General features: G+C 34.5%; 1 protein-coding gene across 2 annotated transcripts in view; it reads left to right on the forward strand.

The window, feature by feature from the left end:
* LOC106468734 (1-phosphatidylinositol 4,5-bisphosphate phosphodiesterase classes I and II-like) overlaps window positions 1-24518 on the forward strand; it is a 94562-nt gene that overhangs the window by 18784 nt on the left and 51260 nt on the right. For both annotated transcript variants that reach the window (XM_022397095.1, XM_022397096.1), the window contains exons 2-3: window positions 5682-5750; window positions 18816-18956. In XM_022397095.1, the coding sequence (XP_022252803.1) occupies window positions 18843-18956 (114 nt within the window). In that variant the 5' untranslated portion in view covers window positions 5682-5750; window positions 18816-18842. The remainder of the gene's footprint in view (window positions 1-5681; window positions 5751-18815; window positions 18957-24518) is intronic.

Raw genomic sequence — 24518 nt, forward strand, 5'->3', positions numbered from 1 at the left:
CTTTGTTGACTTACTCACAAAGCTACTGCGTTTTGAAGTTCTAGACTAGACAAGTGTTTCTCAGCCAAATTTGCCAAACGACTACCACGTCCTGGCTTTGGTCGTCGCGACCCCATTATCTCTACAAGGATGAAAACCACAGAAATGTTATCTATTTAAGTAAAATTTTGACTCAGCGCAGACACCTCGCGACCCTCTAAAGGCGACCCACCGTTTTAGAAACACTGGACTAAAAGGAAGGGAGGTAAAAGCATTCTACCACATACCATCCACGCTTATTGATTTACTGTCATGTTTATAATGCACACACAGCTTAAAGTGGGGCTACTTTAATCGAATATTTGGATTTGACTATCACTCTTATAACACAATCACGACCCCAGAGAGCAGTTTATTTATTTTTGCGATCCCCAGAACCACGGATACACATTCCAGCACATCAATCACTGGGCTACTCTCGACCGTCCCGGTGTTAATCAATGATAGCGTTTCAACATTCGAGGTCAGCTGACGTCATTCGTGCAAGATAACATATTGCCTGAGGAACGCGTTGTACTCGAAGAGTAATGACTTGTTTAAAGTACTGAGTGATCATTAATCTCAACGAGGTGCTGTTGCAAGATGCACATCCATTGAGGATTAATGGTTTTCGTGTTCTTTTTTAGAGCTCTTTGTATTTATATACAATTATTGGCGTAAAACACGTCATTTCAGTGATCACCCCTCCCCTCTCGGTTGTTGTAACACCAACATTCGGGTTTCGATACAAGCGATGGTTAGAGTATAGATGGCCCATTGTGTAGCTATATACTAAATTAACGAACGCCCATTCCTGTGATCGTGCCCATTGTGTAGCTTTGTACTTAATTAACGAACAACCATTCCTGTGATCGTTCATTTACCAGTTTTTCTTGACCTGATCTCGTATGTGACTTAAAAGTTATGTGTCAGCTTCAACACTTCAGCTCTAAATGTACGAAAAGCATTAGTAATCAAACCCGTTAATAAACAAGGTCTGTCTTCGGAATTCATATTTAATGTCACGTGATTTGAATATACCGTTTTAATAAACAAGTAAATAAACTCTATAGACGGCTTGACTGGGTAGTGAAAGAAACTATATTACAAATGTACAACGTTTTGAAAAACCAGTCGAAATCTGTAGTAAAGTTTCTTTCACTACCCATTTAAGTCGTCTCTAGACTTTATTTTCTAAAAAGTGGGTTCCTTGTCATCAAGTTTTAATAAACAATTAGGTATAGAAAATTAATTGTAAAGCGGTGCGTGTTGACCCTGTAGTAAAGCTTTGGATTTAGGAGCAGGTGATTCAGATTCGAATTCGTGCAGCACTACAAAATATCCTTCCCAGCTTTAAGCTGTGGGTGCGTTATAAGCATGACAGTCAATATTTTAGCGTGAATGGAGTGTGTTAGGGTACTGCTGACACTGGCTGTCTCCTTCCTCGTCAGTAGTTGAAAATCATGAACAGTGAGAGATAGCCTTCGTAGCTTTGCCATATGTACAAAATACAAATACAAGATTAATTGCAAAGAAGCTGTGTTGAAACTCTATACGCTTACATTCATAAAAAAAGTGGTACTGACCATAATCTAAATAGACACAACCAATAAACATATGCTTTGAAGGGGGTGGGCATGATATCCTGAGTACCGATAAGAGAGTGTTGTTGTCTCTTGTTACAAAAGGATGTAAAAATAACTTTAAATGGGAAAGCATTGTTTCTATATTATGTGCGAAGACAAAACAGCAGCTCTGCTGATGTACGGTATTAGTTTTAATTTATAGAACTCTGGATTTCAGTGATTTGGTTTATTACAACTTGATTAGAAACTCGTTAAATTTCATTAATTCAATACAAATTCGGGAAAGAGATTCACATATCTTCACATCTACAGAAATTTGTTTGTTTATTTTTTTCGCCTTAAATACACAATTATCCTGCAAAAAATACATTGCCGATTGCTAGAGTTTTTTAGAAACTAAGACAACACCTTGTAAATGTAATGATAGGAAAATGTCGTAATCTTTTTTGTTGTTGTTGTTGTTTTTTACTGATTCGAACAGACTGATGGCATATTGCACGACGTTATACTTTCAGCTCTACGAGGCAGTTCCGTGAAATTGCAGTGTTTTCCCACTTTTCCTCCAAAATATCCGTCCACGGATTGTGATTGACGAGTTATGTTCTGAAGGATCAAATTTTGATTGGAGAGATGTTTGAGGATTTCACAAGTATGTCTGTGGAAAGATTTTCCATTTTCTGCTCCATTCCTGTCAAGGAGTAACGTATATTTTTCGTGAAGCTCGCTATACACATATACTAACCATTAAGTACATTAAGACTAAAGCATGCTTCCCGCGGTTCCTTCAATCGCAGTTTTCTTCTCCAGCTGAATTCAACAGCCATTATACATCTTTCTCAATAATTCGTATAAGGTAGACGGTATTGAGTGAAGAGATAATTGTATTTCTTGCCAACTGTTCAAACAAGTTTCTCCGACGTCAACAGTGTAAATTTCTTGGTTACTCACTGTTCACACTGTAAGACTTGGCGTCTTACAAATGACTGGCATAGGAAACGTTTCGACGACAATCTTATGTTACGTAATAAAATTGCATTTATTGACATGTTCATATTTCTTTAATTCTCAAGCTATATAGGAGGTATAGGGATTAAGGGAACGAACGACCTTGTCAGAAGCAACTTAACACAAAGTTAGTTGAAATTGTATTGTACTTACAACCTACAGCTCTGATGATGACAGAACCTTGTCGAAACGTTGTACTTTGTTGTTATATTAAAGTTTTTCTTCATTACCCATTCAAGCCGTCTCCAGCCATTACAGTGGATTAGTACACTGGCAGAACTACTTTGACGTTTCACCACGTTACTGTTGCCCTAAAAGAGTGTACACCGTAAGATCCATCTGTTTTTACCCAGCTGAGCCAGCGGGGCAGAACGCTAAAAATCGGGTATTGATACCCGCAGTGGGAAAAGCACAGATAGTCCATATTATAGCTTAAGATTAAAGAAACGAACTACAAGGTTTGTTGTTTACCTTAAGAAGAAAAGTCCATCGTTTGAAAGTGCTCGGATTATCTGTGATTTGTTTTGTGATTTGTCCATATTTTGACCTTAGTGTTCGTTATGCCCTGCGATAATATTTGGTTTTAGAAATGAACGAAAAAATAAAGTTTTAAACAGAAACTTTAACTAATTAAAATGAACACTTTCACGTAAAGGTTTCAACTAACTAAAGCATACAATAAAATTATGCTTCGTATTTCTCTATGTAGAAATCTATTCAGTAAACATTATACGTATTTTACAGAGTGTCTCTATTGATTTTATATATTTTCTATTTTTACACATAAACTTATACAACTTGTAAATATTTTGAAGCCTGACTTAGTGAATGAAGTCATGTCAGTACCAATTAAAATGAATAACGGGATTTAAAGTACAGTATGACAAACTGTCGTAAAATGATTATAATTTATAGTTTTCATTCTGAGCTCTTGATCTTTTGAATGAAACAGTAACACTTAAAGATGAAAATTAATGACAACATTAAATGTGAGATAATGATCCACCATTAAATTTGTAAACATTAATTGACAATATCATATCGTGTTACAGTTATGTTTACTACTCATTAAGTAGTTGTTTTTGTTGTTTTTTTAGATTAACTGGTCTGTAAGAAAAGGTGCGATTTAATTATGTGGTGTCCCTAGCAAAGAACAAAAATAACTTTATGAAAATTTATAGTTATAACTAATGTTAGAAACTCGTTTAGTTATAGCACTTACATGCATTGTTCTCAGACACATTCATGCTGTAAATTTTGGACTCAAATGTTTTTAATTTTGGACTAACATCACTAACGCAAATTTTACTAAAGTGCTGTAGTTAATCAATATTAAAGGCATCATTACTTGAAATGTTTATGATCAAATAATCATGAGTAATCACTACGTACTTCAGAATTCTAATTATCATTTAAGATGCGTTTACAATTTTATGTACGTGTATGGATGTATTTTAGAATCAGGGTGAATTAACTGGGCTGGAAAGGCTTGTCTGATTTAGCAAAATCGCTGCTATTAAATGTCGGCTGGCAGATATTATTCACTTACTGTTTTATATTTAGGGATGGTTGTGGATATAATGGTTTTTGTGACTCGAAACTCAAGGTTTGCAACCCTTTACTGTAAAACGAGCTGCATACATTGCAGCCATGAATGCGTTATAAGAGTGGCATGAGTATGCAGTAGGTGCTTTTTATTAACTGCCTTTTCTCTAGTCAATATCAGGGCTATATGTGAGTAAGAAAGACAAACCTGTTAATTTCTTCATTTTATTCTCAGTCCTTATTATTAAATTCACAGATGTTCTTAGCCTTTAGTGGTTTGCACTCAAATACAAATAATGAAATTCTGATATTATTAGTTTATTTGCTGTTAAGCACCAAGCTACACGATGGAATATCTGTCTGCCCGCAGCGGGTATCAAAACTCGACTTTTAACGTTAAGTCCACAGACTTACTGTTACGTCAGCGGCGGACAATAGTTGGATTAACCGTTAATTTATAACACCCCACTGTCTGAAAAGGCGAGCATGTGTCTTAGTAGCGGCGAATCAAAAATCCAAGGTTCGAGTCATGATATACTTACCATTGATTCGAACGTACGACCCACACATGGCCTTCTGATATTGAACCTATAACAAAGATTAATAACTTCCGCAATGCCAAGTTTATTTTAAGATGCAAAAAAAAACACATGGACACAGTACAGGGCAAAATAAACAACAAACGTTCCACGCACACAAAGGAAAGGGTAACATTTGGTATGGTCAACCTGAGTAGCATCTTATGCGACTCATGGACTAAACGAAAAACCGTCTCTAATTTAAAGCTGCTGACCAGGAGGAGGACAACCAGTCAGCAGTATCAGCTGCCTATGTGGCTACTCTTAACCGAATAGGTGGATAGACTGTCACATTAGTAACGCTCCTCAGATGAAAGTGTGGACGTGTTCGTAGGTAAGCACATCGGGAATCGAACCTTAGACTTTTGATTCGCAGCCAGTTACGTTAATCACAAGCGACCTAAAGAAATAGAGGGTGTGATTGTTTTTGCAGAAGTAGCACCCGTATGACAACAGGTATACACTGTGCAAAACTTACTGTCCTGATAACGGAAACATTAATGACGAAGGAAGGTCAACCTTTTACTCATTCACAGGTTTTCGCGTTTTCAAGCAGAACGGCTGCTCCTTCAGTAACATATATATATAGCTGTAGTTGGTGTATTAGCTAATAGCAACTATACGTTTTTATTTTTTAAACCAAATATAACACTGTGTATAACATGGAATACTACGAATGACACAACAACTGTGTAGTCAACTCATCCTTATGTCATATATTTACATAAATAGTTTTCACCGAGGACAATTAGTGTAAGTTTGTCACAAGGCTCTTCATTACGCATGTTGATTCCCTACGTATTTTAAGTTATTCTTGTTTAATAGCAGATTTACCATAGATACGTATACCAAATACTATTATAAAGGTCTCTCGACTGTTATAAAGTTTTTGAAGAGAAATATGAATGAATGAGAAGTAAACAAGTAACTTTTTGTACTTTTGTTCCAGGAAACGGAACATTTAGAAATTTCTACCATTCGTGACACCAGGACTGGAAAGCACGCGCGTTTACCGAAGGTAAGATGCTGTGAATCTTCATTTTATCTTACAACCATATTCACAAAAACTAAAGTGATATTTTCACTACTGGTTCTCTTGTGTAAACCGTTTATAAGGACGAACTGGGACGAACTGTGGCTCAGTTCTCTTGTGTAAACCGTTTATAAACTGTGGCTCAGTTCTCTTGTGTAAACCGTTTATAAACTGTGGCTCAGTTCTCTTAAGAAAGAAAGGGTACAAATAATGCTGAAGATTAATATCTGAAATTGCAGCGTTTTTAGTAGTTTAATTGGCCTTTTCGGATTTATATAGAACTAATGTTAAGATTACCACAGAAAAGTGCTTGTTAGCGGACCGGCGACTTTCCGTTACAAACTTGCCGGTTCAGAGGATTTCACAAAAACAAAAGATTAAAGAACAACAAAAACTCATCGAATATCTATAACGTAACATGAAAGGTTTTTCGTTGTGCTTTCATTTTAGGGAGGCAGCGAGCCAATCCCTAGTATCTAAAAGATTGAAAAGTCCTGCAGTCTAATCTATCACTTCAAAGTTGGGGACGATTAGCACAGATATGTGTCGAATAGCTTTACGCGGAAATCAAGGAACAAACAAACAAAATCCCTATAAAAACACTATAGCAATAATAAGAAAATTTTATACAGTTCTCCTAAAGAACGGAGAGTGACAAATGAAAACCGATTTCTTGACTTTAATAGTTTGACATGAAATATAAATAGCTTTGGACACATATTACTATTTAGCTATATCGATCCAAAACAGGAAAATAAATAAATAGAAATATTATATTATAAAAATAAATAGGTAAATTGGTTTATTGAACTGTTAAAGGTACATCTTACTTTAAATTAAAGTAGTGTAATAGAGAGAGGTTACAGTGTAACAAATTATCACACCTCCAACATAATGGTGAAGTTAAGTATCAGGAAATAATCAATTAAAGTCAACTTTTTGAGCTAAGTTATTACACTAATAGGTTGAATTACTAACAAATGTAGTGTCATCAATGATAGATACAATACGTATTCTCAGCTGTACTGACAACAAAAAAAGAAAGCCCGATCTAACTAGCGGTTCGTCAGAAAATGTATTACGGAATCAAATTCAATTTTGCCCTGACTGAATTGGGTTAAGATAGTGGACAACAAGGTTTCACAGTAATCAAACACAGTTTATTAATTTATGACACCAATGGCTTAGACAAATCTTTAAAGTTGCTGGTCCATTACCAACTCATGAGCACTTTGCACACAGCACTTTGATCTGCTCTCTTCTTATATATGTATGTAATTATATCAAAACAACACTTCTTATCAACCAAATTATCACTTCTACATACAGGAAGTATTTAATATTGTACTTGATTATACCCTAATACGCACTTCGGTCAGCCCGTTACGTTGGTAACTTGTTCTCTTTCTCCACACTTCTCACCAACCCTACTGCATTTCAGCTCCTTATACGTCGAGAACTTAGCAATGCTTGTTTTAAGCATTGTCTACACCTCTGTGTAATTCACATAAAAGATAAATAAACATATCTCAATCACACGTTTCTCTCTTTCTTGAGAGATCTTCACGAGAAGAAGATCTGGATAGCACTTGGAGAATCGATCACTATATACTTAATCAAGTAGGGTCAAATCTCCCACAATGCATTTGTCACCCTCGTCAGCTGAGCTTCCCTTTAGACAGAGTCTTCAGGTTCTTCTTAACTTGTACACAACCGGTTACTAAAATACACACTTGTACAATTTTGATATAACATGCTTTCATAATGTATAGATTACATTATTTAGGATCAAAAACACTGGTAGCAGAGAGGGTACGCAATTGATGATTTATGGTACAGTGATTATAGAAACTTTTTGTAGTTTGCCTGTAACTCATTACTAAATCTATTCGTTAGTAATGGTAATTATTATTGTAGAATTTTAACACTAGAAATTATTATCTAAAGAATTCTACAATGCCATCTCCTGTGGTAATGTACAGAAATACCAAAGAAATATCAATGTTTGTTTAGCACAATTGATTCCTTGATGTTTTAGGCAGCGTAAACATAGTAGGGTTGAAATTTGTAATGTCCTGCTCCTGCCCTCGTTCTTCTGAAGGCACGAGCATTCCTTTTCAAATTTCAACCCTAGAACTAATAGTAGTATGTGATAATAATGTACATGTAAATCAAATGTTATACTAGAGCAATGTTCTTGCATTGTTGTTAATCTAGGCTCAAAATATAAAGTGGGAAAATACTAAGTCAGTCAGTTCACTGACCTAACCAGCTATGCGTACCCAGATGTCAGTGAAAAACTCAGATCATGAAGCGTGAAAGTACTGAACTCAATTCGTTGATCTCATCAAAGTGGGTTGCTATGTAGATACTTGTGATTTTTTTAGCTACACAACATAATATGCGAAGGTAGTCTTCACTGACTTGAAAACCCGAGGCCAACCAATCTATAACCTTGCACTGAAATCCCTCCAGTATGGTTGGAGTTTCTTTAAAACCCTTGTCACGAACTCTAGCCAACATCGCGATGTTTGGGTTTGCAGACTTCTTATGTGAACAGATCTTTGTAAGACCCTAATGTGTCAAGACCACCTCTTGTTCCATATTTGGGATTTTGTAACTCTAGCCAACATCGCGATGTTTGGGTTTGCAGACTTCTTATGTGAACAGATCTTTGTAAGACCCTAATGTGTCAAGACCACCTCTTGTTCCATATTTGGGATTTTGCTGCTAATCTCGTATTCCGTGTGACAAAAACATTAGAAATATTTATTCGTTGCTGCATGTGGATTGAATACCTAGGTTTAAAGCTCAAACACTTCTGATTTGTTTTTTATCCTAACATGAAATAAGGTCCAGACGTTGAATTACTGTGAAATTCTCATCCAAAAAAAAAAAACGTATAGCTTATTTTCTCAAACATGCGAAAAATAGTAATAAATAGAGGTGTTCCGTAAATATTAGTCACAAGTGGTGAAAAATAACATCTAGCTTTAAATGACAAATCTATTATAAGTGAAAATGTGTACAGTTCAAGAAAAACGTATATATGTATATATATGTAGGAAGATTAATTCAAGAAACGCTCAACTCAGTTTCAAGAGGTAGTAAACAAAGGAAGATCAACATATTATTCAAGAAACAATTAACTCCAGAATTTTATACAAATAAAAATCAACATATTGTTCAAGAAACACTAAACTCGGTTAGTTTTGGAAATTCTATACAAAGGAAGGCCACTTGTTTTACTCAAAAAACATTCAATTCAGTTACAGAAACTTTATGCATAGGAAGACCAACTAGTTACTCAAACGCTGAGCTTAGATAGTTATAAATATTGTATGCAAAGGAAGATCAAATGGAATGGCTATATTCAATTGGTTATACGCGAATATAGCAGCTAAATAAAAAAAAAATTATTAAATGGTCATATTCTCTTCATTAAATATCTAAAATTCAACCTACTTTTTCTGAAAATGGCAGTAAAATGAAACCCCTCAACATTCTATAACCCGAGTAATCCAGTTGTGATATTACTCCGCTATCCGATTGCTTCATTAACGTCTGAATGTATTGTACTTTATAATTCGTCAAAACGGTAACGCTAGGCATAGCTATTAATTATAGATAGATTTCACCGAAAAACTACGGAAGAGCTTAGTAGGTTAAGTGGATCATGTAATGAGCTTAGATAAATGTTTGCATTGTATACACGTGTTTTACAATATTTTTTGGTTAAATGTTATGGCTTCAACAACGTTCCTCTATTTTGTAAATAAACATCTGGAAGAAAAAAAGGCCTGTGTAAACTCAGCTATGCCTAAAGATCTGATTCGACTGTGGGCTATCTGTGCTCTGCCCACCGCGGGTATCGAAACCCAGGTTCTAGCGTTGTAAGTCCGCAGACATACCGCTGTGCCACTGGGTGGCACCGACGGTGGTAATCAGGTAATTTGATATGACGGTGGTAATTTGATATCACCAAATTCGGGTGTTAGTGTAGTAATCGGAGAGTGGCAGAATATAACAACTGGATTATTCGGATCAACTATTAGGTTGCCAAATCTAATATGGAAAAACCTCTCTTGGTATCCACTGGTAAAGGAAAGATTCAATTCATTTTGTGCGGTTATAACAATCAAACAAAAACCTTCAATATTTGTGTTCTCTATCTAATACATATAAAACTCTTTCATTGTTCATTGCAATGGAAAATTCAACCAGTTTTAAGTGAATGTGACGGTAAAATAAACTTCCCTCATTAATTAATATAATATAATATAATACATAGAAAACTCTTTCATTGTTTATTGCAATGGAAAATTCAAGCAGTTTTGCGTGAATGTGACAGTAAAATAAACTTCCCTCGTTAATTAATATAATATAATATAATACATAGAAAACTTTCAGTATCTGTTGAAAATGGAAAATTCAACCAGTTTTGCGTGAATGTGACGGTAAAATAAACTTCCCTCATTAATTAATATAATATAATATAATACATAGAAAACTTTCAGTATCTGTTGAAAATGGAAATATTCTTGTCGTATTTTGCGAAAATGTTAGTGAAACAATATTCTCTGCTCTTACATACTACATACAAAACTCTCTACATATTTATTAGATTCGAAATTTACAAACGGTTTTGTGCGAAAATGGCATTGAATAAAAAAATCTCCGTATCCTGTGCTTCATCGTAATATTAACAAAGTCTCAGTATATAATGAACTGAAAAAAATTTAAACCACTTGGTGCAAATGTGGCACTGAAAGAATACCTGCCAATATTCTTTAAAATTCAAAAACAGCTAAAATGGGATAGAAAAATGCATTTAAAAAGAACGTTTCGACACTGTTAACGTGGCATCATCAGTTACTCAGCACAATTGTACACTTAAGTTCACCTAATTGGTGACGTCAACCACATAACCTTGAACTAATATAATATAATAGTATATTAAAAGAAGTATAAGTATAACCCTACTCCTTGTATTTTATTTATCAAAGGTTTGTATTCCTTTATTGAAATAGCTTCTTTGATTATATTATTATATTATATTAGTTCAAGGTTATATGGTTGACGTCACTAATTGCATGTATTTAAGTGTACAATTGTGCTGAGTACCTGATCATTCACGTTAGCAATGGCAAAACACTGTTTTTAAACGATGCATTTTTTTCTATCTCATTTTAGCTGTTTTTTGAATTTTAAATTTTGTAGAGTGTGGGATATCTCCAACACTTATATTTATGCCAATATCCTGTGGTCCTACCCAATACATACAATAAATTATTTCAGTATCCATTATAAATGAAAACATTGTACTCAGTATTTTGTGGTTCTAATTCATTTATTTATTTAGAAGCTAAAATAGTTTAGTATTAGCCAAATACAGGCTCTCCTCCCTCCAGCCCCCCAGTGGGACACCGGTATGTTTGCAGACTTATAACGCAAGAAATAGGGTTTCGATACCCGTGATGGGCAGAGCACAGATAGACTATTGTGTAGCTTTGTGCTTAATTACACACAAATAAATCCTCCTTCCACTTATGAATTCCTGTCGCATCAGTGCTCAGGTCAAAGTAGCGTATTCCCTAATTCCAAATCACCGGACATAGGGAGACAACCATCCAGCATATCTCGTTTTTTATTTTCCTTATATAGTTTATTCATTTATTTTTATTGTTAAACACAAGGTACCCAGTGTAAATAATACAGTTACTTTTTGTACTATTATATGTTTGAAGATTTTGGCCAAAGTTCTTTTCTCTACAATAATCTCCTCAAGGTTCTTTTAGTAATAATGCCCAACTTGTTTTGATTTAAGTAGCATTTGTCCTTTCCACATATTTACATACTCGCTACACTTTGATACTTTCACCTTCTCTCTTTCATTTGGCAAGTGTGATCTCTGTCCTACTTTCTCCTATTCTCTCATGCTACATAATATTTCATTGATACATCATTCAGAGGCCTTACCAGATTATCAAAGGACTGTGTCTTACCAGTTAGGTGGTTTACTTTCTCACTGGATGATATATCACTGTATCCTAAAATATAGATTGTTATGAGATGAGTCTTGAAGTCTCTCAAATTTCTACTCACATTCTTTGGGCAAACCTTTTCTTCAGTCTTATGATGATGTTCAAGGAGTCTATTAGAAGTTTGTTTGTTTGTTGTTAAGAGCAAAGCTACACAATGAGCTATCTGTGTTGTGTCCACCATGGACATCGAAAACAGATTTTTAGCGTTATAAGATTTCACATTCACCATTGAGCCACTAGGGACCTGTCATGAGTACGATCCTGTAATGAACTTCACAGTTACTAGTCAACCAGACAGGACTCAGTGGGGAACCTTGTGACATGCCAAAGCTGATTTCAAAAATTGCATATCTCCATTTACCAAATTTCAATTGACAGCACCTGGTATCTGGCATAGTCAATATCCATTGAGTGAGAATGGCCGAGACGCCCAGAACCTTTATTTTCACTGCCAAAATGCCAATTTCCACTCAACTGTAAGTAATTTCAAGGTCAAATAGCTCAACATCACAGTTCTGTGATGTCTATATACATTGCTGGATACTGTGTATGACTACCTGAACGTTTGAGGTGAGGTTATGGTTCTTCTTGGTTTTGCCTTGTCTATCCCACCTTCATAGGGAGACAATCTCTTTCTGTAGATCTCTCGTGACATTTTTTTTGCGCTTTACTCGTACATTTGGCATTGCTATTAGTCTATATCCCCTTCAGTGGGTGATAGACCTTGAAAGACTTGAGCAAAAATTCCTTTGAACATTCACTGTAGTCCTTCTTTCCCCTCTATCATTGAAAAATTGACTATTTCAACTATCCCTACTTTATCTTCCATGTAGAGAGTTTTTATTTTGGACGTAGTGCAGAATCCCTCCCTGGTGCTTGAAGATTTATCTCCAATTCATGCAATATCACTGGTATTTTTGACTGTTGGTCAACTATCTTTTGAATCCTGTCATTAACTTTCTACTGTTTCTGTCACAGAGAAGCCTACCCATATACCTCTACAAAATTACATTACCTTTTTCTTCATTAGTTCTAACACATTCACTGTTCCGCCCTTGGACCTCAGGTGGTCAACCATAAATCTTTTTGTATTTTTTGCCATTTCCAAGATTGGTTTAGTATACTGGGGTCTCCAGGATCAGTTGCTGGTAGAAATTGTCCAATATTCTTTTGTCTACTTCTCTCTGCTTTTTTTCTGAACTTCTGATGTTGATTTATTGAATTATGCTTTCTTCTGTTTGATCGCACTTTCTTCTTTATTACATCTTTTGGCCTCAATGTATACCTTACTGACCTCAATCTTCTCCTTCCAGACTTGCTTCACTTATGCTATCTTCCAGTTGGGTTTATAGGGAATACCACATTTACTTTTCTAACTCATTTGTTCTTTGCTCACTTCTTTCATTTACTCACGATGTTTCTATATCCTGTTCTATATTTGAAACTTGGAATCAGAGAGGATTTTTAAGATGGCTCTTTCTTGGCTATATGGATGAGTATGACTTTGTGGTCATTGCCCAATTAAGGTAATAGCTTCCATTTCAACTCAAGGAATGCAGCAGGTGTAACAAGGGTGAGTTCTATGGATGAGTCAGAGTCTTTTTATCTCTCTACTGTTCCTCGGTAGGTCAGCACCAAGTCTATGGACTTCTAACGCAAAAATCTGGGGTTCGATTCCTCGTGGTTCGCAGAGTGCAGATTGCTTATTATGTAGCTTCCTACTAAGAAAACAACAACAAGAACCTCTCTACTATATTTGTGGGGGCGTTGTTATTGGCTAGAATACAGATGATGTTTTATAGTGCCTCCCGAAACGATCTTCCATTCAAATTTCAGTCAGTGTCCTGCCTTGCAGGGCACTGGCCATTCAAATAGTCTATAATGAAGAATTTAGTACCCATATTTCCTTTTTTTCTGGCATAATACCACTGGAGATATACAAGTTTACCAGGATGTATTCTTTGTCATCAGTCTTCAGACTGTGCCAGGATTATTGCTCCCACTGTATCTCTAGAAACATTTAATTTGTAGCATTCAGTTTTGATATATACAAGAATGAAAAGTCCTCTTTTGATGTTTCCCTCCACTGTCGATAGTTCAAAAAATGCTTTTGATGTCTTAGCCGTATGACAGCTTTTTTTTTAATAAGCTTTATTTTTGCAACATTATGACATTGATCTCGCCAAATAATTCTCCAGAGGTCGCTCTTGTCACTTTGTGATTATTGGGGTTCCAAAATATTATCTCAATACATTTACTGCTCATCCACTCCCTTTTACTTACCTTCTTGTCTTACCCTTCTGCTAAGTTTATATGTTGAGGCTCGTTTGTCATTGCCAGTTCACGTTGTGTGAGCTCATAGTTGAGTGTCTATATTGTTGCTGATAGGGACACTCTACTTCTACTGGAATCAGCCTTTTTTTTGTTTTAAAGCAGTACTTGTTCAAATGAATATTACCCTCTGTGACGGATTTACTATTACATATACATGAATTTACATAACTTCTGTCCAGGGGACCGGTACTCTAGATAGTAATTATATTAAAATATAACAAAAACGATAACGATTAAACTTAACTGTATTGACGCATTGCTTAACAACACTGTTATTACATGAAGTTAATTTAAATTTTATAAAAATAGAAGAATTTTAAAATTTAAATTCGAAAATTCGAAATTATCTAAATTAATTTTTAAATTACTTCTTTAACTTTCAAAATAAATATTTTAAAAATAAGAACTGAAACACTGAGATAAAAAATAAGTTGATACATGCTGTGGGCTTTGCTTCTCATTAAGATTTTGCGCATGCGCACAGTAAAGGTTTTGTATCAGATTCTAGATGCTAGTCCTCAAACACCGCCACCCAGCCACATATTACAAATCATTTCCCTTGCATGCTTATGCCTACTATTTCAAAGTTTAGGCCTTAACTAATTACTGAAATACTTTAGGCGTTCGAATAACATGTGGTATTACCGTCACAATACACTATGCATTAGTAATCACCAAAACATATAATTTCAGTGAAAAAAATAACTAATTCGTGAATGACAACCTAAAGTAATTATGAGAAAAGGACTATACATCAAAATCTACAAACTGTTTACATTCCACCACAGTATAAGGCCTAATGTATTTGTTTGCTTAGCTCTCCCAAACAATGCTGATGAGCCGTGAATTCGGCGAAACTAGTCTTCTGCAAGGAAAGTAGCGAATCAAATAATAAATTTGGCTTTTACGTCATTCACGAATTCTTTCTTTTATTCTCGAAAATTACACGTTTTAGAAGAAAGGGGAAATTCACAAATAAATTAGCAGCTAGTCTGTTGAATAAGAATGAATATTGAATTATTAACTGTTACAGTAACATGATATGTTAGACATAGGGCAGAAGGGGCACGTGTCCCTCACTTTTTTCGAGTTAGAGTACATACAATATTACCAACTATGTTAAATGAATTAGCTTCCTTTTTTTCCCACACAAAATGTATTTCTGTCGTATACATGGAATTCAGAAAAACCAGTTTTTTTTTCCTTCTTCATTAAAATCACAAAGGCAAAATGAAATCTGAGTTGTTATATAACATTTATATTTCATCACAAAAATATATAGAAGTAAAAGTGGGTCCACACCGCTAAGGATTTTTTTGATTCACCACAATGGCTAATCAGATTCAGGACCATATTCAACACTAGTTGGAGTACCCGTCCACTGGACGGAAATTATGTAAATTCATGATTAATGAAAGGTTATCTTAGGACATGAAAAGTTGTTTCCCTTATATGTAATTGTAAAAATCGACCATAAAATCTACAAAATACAAAATGTGAAACCGTAAGTTTCCATGCATCTCTGCATAGACCAAGCAAACCTTCATGACAAACTTGATGAAGATTCATCAACAGGGGGCGAAGTAGTGGTAAAAAAAAAAACGCCCATAAAAACCGCAAAACTGAAAACTTGTATGTATTTACCCATTGAACCTTCACACCAAATTTGGTAAAGATCCATTTAGAGGAGGTAATGGTAAAAAACACAGAATGCAAAATTGGAGTTTTGTATGTACCCTCGCATGGACCTAATGAACTTCCATACTAATTTTAGTGAAGATCCATCTACACTCTGCGAAGTAGTTACATAGACAGACAACAGACAGTACTATTTTATTTATATTTATTTTCTCAGTATCTGGTCATAAAGAACTCACTCTCATGAAGATTGATTTTCTTTTATTCTCCAGGGAAATTATTTTTCGCTTAAATTACTGACTTAATTCATTATGAATGTCAGCCTCATCACTACTATACCGGAGACTTCAACTTTTCTCTTTTGACTTCACAACTTTTTTATAATTCAGCTTTATGAATCTGAATCGTATAATGCTGCAGTAAAAACTCACTTTTTTTCTTTCTCATTTACTAGTTCTCCTATGGACCAGTTTTGTGGATTACAGACATATAAAGGCTATTTTGTCTGTCTTCGAATTTTATTTGACTTCACGAGGTCTCCTAGTTGAATCGCCTTAAAACTTCATTTGATAATTTTTACTACAGACTAGATTCTAGTTCCAGACATCTCACTGTTTTCCGAATACTTTGTTAGCATTTCTTACTATCAACTGGATCCTAGTATACTGTTTATAAAAATGCTAGTTTCTGATAATTCGCTACTTTAAAATCAAGCAAGCTAGTGTGTTGTTGTCTACACACAAATCGGTGTTATCTTTCATGAACTCAAGCGTTCACTATGTAATCAGTAACTGTAGAGAACCTGCAGCTGTTGATATGTGTGTGTGTCCCTTCGATGAGGTTCGTAAGGCTAGATAGAATATGTTCTTGTATAATAGTATTCTACGTTGATAATTTTTATTCTACTCTGTTCAGCATCACATCTATTTACCCAAACGCGTGAAAAAAGAGCAAATTTAAGTTAAATTTGACAGAAGCATTGCTTTAGAAAAAGTAATGATAATAATGATAACCACTGCGTTTAATGAATTAAATAATATTCTTGTACATAAAAATGTTGAGGAAAGTCTGGTTTCTGTGCTAGATATGTCACGTCATAATAATCTGTATGTTTAGCTTTCCTTGGTTCGTTTTAGTATAATAGTTTTACTCAGTTTTCCAGATATTAATTTAGAAAAAACTACCATTATACTCCAGATATGTATAAAATAATTTTTTTTATTTCATCAGGGTTAATATACACAACTGAAAGGTCGTTTTTTCTAAACTTTTTATCAAAATGTGTAAATCCCTCCAGTATGCACTACAAATTTTGAATATATGTATATATAAATAAACTATGTATGACAGCTGTAGTTTGAAGGCTTGTCAAGGGAATTGTGTATATTTTCTGTTGTTCAAGATAAGCAATGAGCAAAGTTGTCCATCTTGTTCTGTGATAACACGAACCAAGGTTTTCGGACTTTAAGAATATACTCCAGTATTATTGGAATCATAGTATATTAAATAACTTCGAAGGAAATAAATGTTGCATTGTTACGTTTGATTATTCTAACTCTATGTTTCTATACCTAAGGAAAGAAACTATTACACAGACCGTGAAAATACGTACGACACATTATGTTGCATTGATATCATTCGAAGGCAGTACAACTCATGTTCATTTTATATGCTATCTAAACGATATTGTTGATGCTGTTAATTGGTGTTTTCAGTCCATTTTAGTAACCTAAATTAATTTAGGTATATGAAAAAAGAAAATAAATCTTTAACATATATATATATATATATACAATTGTTAATTGTTTTGTTGTTACTGTGCAATGTAGCCGATTCTATTTAATGTTTATAGTTTACAAAACTGCAGTTTATGGTCCGTTATTTTTAGTTTCATACGAACCAGCTTACATGTTTCTAGCTACTAATACATTTTGTTTTCCGTTGTTGATGGCTCAGAATGTCCAGGTGGTTAGGGCGCTCGACTCGAAATCTGATGGTCGTGGGTTCGAAACTCCGTCCTACAAAACATGCTTGCCCTTTTAACCGTGTGGGCAATATAATGTGAAGATCAATCCCACTATTCGTTGGTAAAAGAGTAGCCCAAGCGTTGGCGGTGGGTGGTGATGACTAGCTGCCTTCCCTCTAGTCTTACACTGCTAAATTAGGGACGGCTAGCACAGATAGCCCTCGTGTAGCTTTACGCGAAATTCAAAAACAAACAAACCGTTGTTGATTGGGATTACGTCCGGTGACGTGGAGGGTACCTAACTGACGAACCAATCGATAAGTAAGAATATAAGAGCAGTATATTCCATTGTTTGTAGTTACTAAAAAATATAACTGACGTTCCATCGTTTGTAATTACTAAACAGTAACTGATGTTTATACACAAATAAAAGGAGTACAACGCTAAAATAATTACACAATAAATAATTTATTAAAAAACAGGAACAATTCCTAAAAACTTTACATGTTTCGGTGTTCTTACGCTACTATTTTCAGGAGTATTTTTAGGGCTAGTCCCTGTTTTTAATAAATTATTTTTGTGTTGTACTCCTTTTAATTGTATTTATATTGCATAAGTGTAGTTTTAAATTATTTAAAACTGACGTTTTATTATCTATAGTTACTAAACAATAAAACTGATGTTCCATTGACTGTAGTTACTAAACAACTGATGTTTCATTGTTTATAGTTACTGAACATTGAAACTTGTATTCGATTGTTTACTATTACTACTCCAGTCAACTGGTGTTAAGCTATTTATAGTTGTTAAACAGTACCTCTAGTGTTTCATTGTTTAATCAAATGTGAAAATACGATATTAAGTCTGGTGTTTACTTTGCACTTTTCTATCAGTTCATGGGTAAATATTTAGGAAACCTGGCAATCTTTATCTAACCGTGTTTTTACTTCGGCGAAATTATTTGTTATTAGCATATTATTTAGATTATTTTGAGAAATTAGATTCGATGTTATCTTTTTTTTTTTTTTATATCGAATGTTCTGAATTACAACCCTTCTCTTATTGCAGGACGCGAAACTGAGGGATACTGTTAATATGGGACCACAAGATGTCCCTTTGGAAGAAAAGGCTTTAACAGTTGTGTACGGACCTGACCTGGTCAATATCAATTTCTGCAACTTCTGTTGTAACAGCCGGGAAACTACGTTGGTAATATCTTTGTTTCAGTCTTTCAATAAATAAGGTTACAGGTTGTCGACTTTATCGAAATCCTAGTTTTTAATGCTACAACTCTTTTGTTATACACGCTACTCCATAATACGAATAAAGTTGGCCAACTTTCATGTACAGTACGGATCAAAGTACTAAATCATATTTGAGAATTATCAAGCAGATTGTGAGGCAGAAAAACAATGTATGATTCATATTATATTGGCCCTCATATTTGTAGAATGTGGCAGAAAACCCTTTGTGTTATAGATCATTTTGTAAACAAGCTTATTTTCATTGTTTAAACCCAGTTTCTGAAACTGGGGTCCGCCAGTTTTATAAAAATGTTATTTATATAATAAAAAGTGATTTTCATAAAATTAAATTTATATTAATCAAAACATTTAATTTTGGAATACAACTTTTTATGTACACGGAATTTTTTTTTTTTTTTCAAAACAGAAACATCGATAGGTTTGGGGGTCTGCGAAAATATTTTAGATTAAAAGGAGACCACGGGTTACTAAAATTTGAGAATCGTTGGTCCAGATTACACACAGACACGAGGTGGTCGTGAGGACATAATTCGTAAAGGATTTTTCCCCATTTCATAGAAATATTGTTGGTAAAATAACGATTCCCATTTAGAACTGTATTCTAAAATTTTAGCAAAAATGCTGTTTCTTAGTAGGAGGGAGTGCACTTTGGTTATGAATCTCCGAAGGAGGACGCAGCAAAGAAGTTTGGAGATATCTGGCCTCTAAACAGTTTGAATAGTCATTTTGTCGTAGGAAACAAAATACTGATACGTGAGGGAATTAATGAAAGCGATGATATAAATACACTCGGCTTTTTGTCTTGACAGTGACAGAACATTAAATATAAAGGATTTCAGAAGACGCTATATATAGCAATATATCACTCAGCTCTTACATTTACAGTTCAGCAAGAACATATAAATTTTCTGTCAGATAAAGATAAAAACACATGCTTTACAAAATCTTCGCCACGTTAAAATGGTTTATTGATGAACTTTACTATTGAACAAAGTACTGATACAAGTGATGTAAGTTCACCAATAAAACCATTTGAAATCGCGTAGATCGTGGATATGGTCTTCATAAAAGGCTGGATGTGTCCAAAAGGCAACTAGTTAGTGATATTTGTGAATGTCTGTAATTGAGTCTTAATAAGCTGAACATATTCGATCACACTCATTAGGTGGTATTGAATTTGAAATTATATTTTAAGCATAGATCTAGTAGTACAGTATACTTAGTATGGTCTGGTGATGGCCCGAACATATGTGGACACAACATGTTTTAAAATATCTTTGCTTTTGCAATAATAAATAATTGTGGTTTAAATGATGTATTACTTATATTCGTTGAATATCACAAGATATATATGAGTAAACCAATTACAATTTACGTTATTGTTATTATTAAGAAACAATGTATGTTACATGAATTGTTACTGTTAAGAAAGAATGTAAAATATGTCTCTTATAATGAGGAAACAAGACAGTTTATCTGGCTAGTTAATTCAGAAAGCATTGCTGACTTGTTTATTATTATAGTAATTATTAGTATCTTCGTTATTATCACCAACTAAATGTTTTATTCTAGTCCGCTGAATAATAATAAGTAATTTGTGACGGTAACGTCGTACGTTATTCAAACACCTAAAGTCATTTTGGTTATTAGTGGTCAGTAAAAGTCTACAAACTGAATGTTATGTTTTTTAAACATAAAATCATTATGTTATTCCATCTACTACAGAAGGTAACATAACTGGTAAAATGATAATTATTTGTTATTGTTCTGGCGTAAAATTGCTTTATTTATATTTATATTAGTTAGGAAAAATTGAAATATTAACATTATTGTATCATAATCTTTATAAATATAACAGTACTGTCTGTTGTATGTCCATATAACTACTTCGTAGGTTGTGGATGAATCTTCACCAAAATTGGTATGGAGGCTCACTGGGTCCACGGGGGAGATACATACAAATTTTCAGTTTAGCATTTTGCGTTTTGCGGTTTTAATGGAAAGAATTGGAAAGCACCAGGAAAGGATAAGATTGTTGTTAAATATCTAAAAGCCCTTTATGAAGATGGTATTAAGATTGTTAAAAACTGTGCAATCGAATTTACAACAGTGGACACCTTCCGTATGATCTGAGGCACTCTCTCTTTATTAAAATCCCGAAGAAACCAAAAGCAGTGGAGTAGTCTGAGCACAGGACTATCAGCCTTAAGAGCCACTTTATTAAAATCGTACTTAAGATCATCATGGTCATCATGATGGGAAATGATGAAGGGATAGAAGATAATATCGATAAAACAAAGTTAGGATTTAGACGAGGCAAAGGCACAGTGGAAGGAATATTTAATATCATGACAATCCTTGACAGGTATTTATGTATTAATAAGAAAGTTTGCATCTGTTTCATTGACTATGAAAAGGCATTTGACAGAAGCTAATGGAATTTATTGATAAGATCAATATAGATGATAGGAACAAGAAGCTCATTCGAAATCAATACTGGCGGCAGACAGCATCAATCAAGTTGGATGATAATGAATCAGAAGAATTTCCTATAAAAAAGAGGAGTAAGACAGGGGTGTATAATTTCGCCAATACTTTTTAACCGGTATACAGAAGACATTTTCAAAGACATTGATAAGTTACCTGGAGTAAACATTGGTGGAGTGAATGTTACAATTTCAGATATGCAAACGACACTGCTTTGATAGGAGAAACAGCAGAAGGACTATAGCAGATTGTAGATGAGGTTAAGATAAGAAGCGCAGAATTTAGACTCATAATGAACACCAAAAAGACAAAGACGATGATAGTAAGCAAGGAACATCAAGACATAAAAAGGATGAACATCATAGTCCACGGGGGTCTATCTGAAACAAGTGATGAAATTCACATATCTAGGTAAAATCATTACGGCGAATGGTAAATGTGACAAATAGAAATTACAAAATGAGAAATGTCTTGGCAGCAAAAAGCATTAGCGTCGAAACAACGAAACTGTAGATAGTATGGTCATGTGGTCATAGAGCAGGCAGTACAGAGAACATTATTGGAGGGCAAGACCAATGGAAAGAGACAAAGGGAGAGAGACCAAGAAGGGACTGGATGAAAGACATGTGAATGGGTACAACTGAACTATACAGGATGCATCAGAGCGGCACAAGAAAGGAAGACATGGCACACCATGACGTCGAACCTTCTGTAAGAGGATAACAACTCTAGAGCAGACCAGGTTTTTATGGTCGTTTTGGTGTTTTTTAACACTATTTCGCCCCTGTTGACGAATCTTCATCAAATTTGATAGAAGGTTTGTTGGGTCCATGCAGAGATACATACAAACTTGCGGTTTCAAGTTTTATGTTTTGCAGTTTTTATGGGCGTTTTTTACAATCATATATAAGGGAAGAAACTTTTCATGTCCCAAGATAATCTGTCACTAGAGTAGTATGTGGACAAAATAGGACCAAAAGAATACGCTTATACTATCCAGGAACAGGATATAATTGATAGAACCAGAGAGATAGTTAAGGGTGCTAGTAGCAATGGGTACATGATATAACTGGTAGAACCAGAGAGATAGTTAAGGGTGCCAGTAGCAATGCAGTTTTTATGGTACATGTTGGGGCTAATGATGTAAGGAAAGATGGATCTGAGGAGCTCATTGATAAGCATAAAACATTATTAAGGGCATTTAAGGAAAAGAATCATAGCTTGATTTTGTTGGAGATATTGCCAAGAATAAATTGTTGGGATGAGATACTAAGTAGATCACTAGGATTGAATACCAGGCTTAGATCAATATGTAGGATTAGAAAATAGGCTGGTTGGATTTTTGGGATGATTTCAATGGGAAAATTAATCTTTTTGGAATGGATGGCTTACACTTAAACAAAGTATGGGCTAGCATGTTAGCAAGGCTATTAACTCAGCTGTAGTGGTAGAATTAAACAAAGGCTAGAGAGAGGTGGAGGCTATGATATTAGTAAAATAGGAAATATAATTGATAGGAAAACGTGTACAACAGGCATAAAACATAAAAGTATTTTAAAATCTATGATTAATTGTTACCACTGTAAAGCTAGGAGCATTAGAAATAAAATTGGTGAGTTCAAAGCAGTTGTGGAAACTGAGGATTTTGATATTATGGGTACCACTGAGACTTGGTTGGATTTGAACAATTTTGATGAGAGAAAGTTTTTAAATACAAGGCTACAGATTATTTACTAGAGATAGTGTATTGAAAAAAAAGGGGAAGAGTAGCTTTATATGTGAGGAGTAAATTGCATCCTGTTGAATTAAATCATATTAAAGAAAATAGCACTAAGGTTGAGTCAGTTTGGGTTAGTGTTAGTGGATATAAAGGGGAAAGTCTTGTAATTGGGATTTGTTATAGACCACCAGGTCAGAATGTAGAATGTTAATGAGATCAGAATGTTAGCTTTAAAATATGCTGTTATTATGGGAGATTTTAATTTCAGGGGTATTGATTGGGAAATTTTTGAGTCTGACAGTGAGGAGGATAGGTTTTAAAAATTGTTCAGGGTACTTTTATACACGAACTGGTGATGAAACCAACAAGAGAGGAAGCTATATTAGATTTAATATTAGCATCTGATGTGAATATTGTGGTTGGTGAGCACTTAAATACAAGTAACCATTACACTATTAGGTGTGGGATTTTACTACACGTAGAATTGAAGAAGAATAGTGCTCTGATTCCAAATTTCAGGAAAGCCAATTTTGATGGAATGAGCCATGATCTGGCTTCTGTAGATTGGACTAAAGAGTTGGGAGGGGATCTTGAGCAGATGTTGGAAGCATTTAAGGAAACATTGATATGCTTACAGAGCATATTCCCTACAGAAAAAAGGGCAATGGAGCAGAATAAGCCAGTATGGTTTTATTATAGGCTCAAGAGAACATATTAGTGATGAAAATAATAAATTCAAGAAATTTAAACTTAATGGAAGTAATATGGACTTGGAAAAATATAGGAAATCAGGAGAACTGGTTAAAAAGGAAGTTAAAGGGCAGTAAAAACTGTATATGAAAGAGGGTTGGCTGAGAGCAACCAGAGCACTTAATGTATGGGAAAATATTGATGTAAAATACATATATCATTTTAAGTTCTGAAATTGTAAAAGAAATTGTTTGGGAAATCTAGAAATTGATGAATCCCCTGGACCAGACAATTTTTATCCTATATTTTTAAAGGAACTTAAATATTATATTTGTGAACTGCTAGCTAATATTTTTTATAGTTCCTTGAGTAGTGGAAGAGCATTAGAAGCTTGGAAGTTGACTAACATTAGTCCAATATTTAAATGAGGTGAAAACATTGTCGAGGAAGTTATAGGCCAGTTAGTTTGCATCAGTAGTTGGAAAGGCTTTGGAGAGTGTGATTAAAGATGCATTGCTGAGTCACTCAAAGCAGTTTGATATAGTGTCAAACAGCCAGCATGGTTTCACTGATGGAAAGTCTTGTTTAACAAATCTTCTGACATTCTTT

This window comes from Limulus polyphemus, unplaced genomic scaffold (genome assembly GCF_000517525.1).
Source record: "Limulus polyphemus unplaced genomic scaffold, Limulus_polyphemus-2.1.2 Scaffold3139, whole genome shotgun sequence".
Taxonomy (NCBI): Eukaryota; Metazoa; Arthropoda; class Merostomata; order Xiphosura; family Limulidae; genus Limulus; species Limulus polyphemus.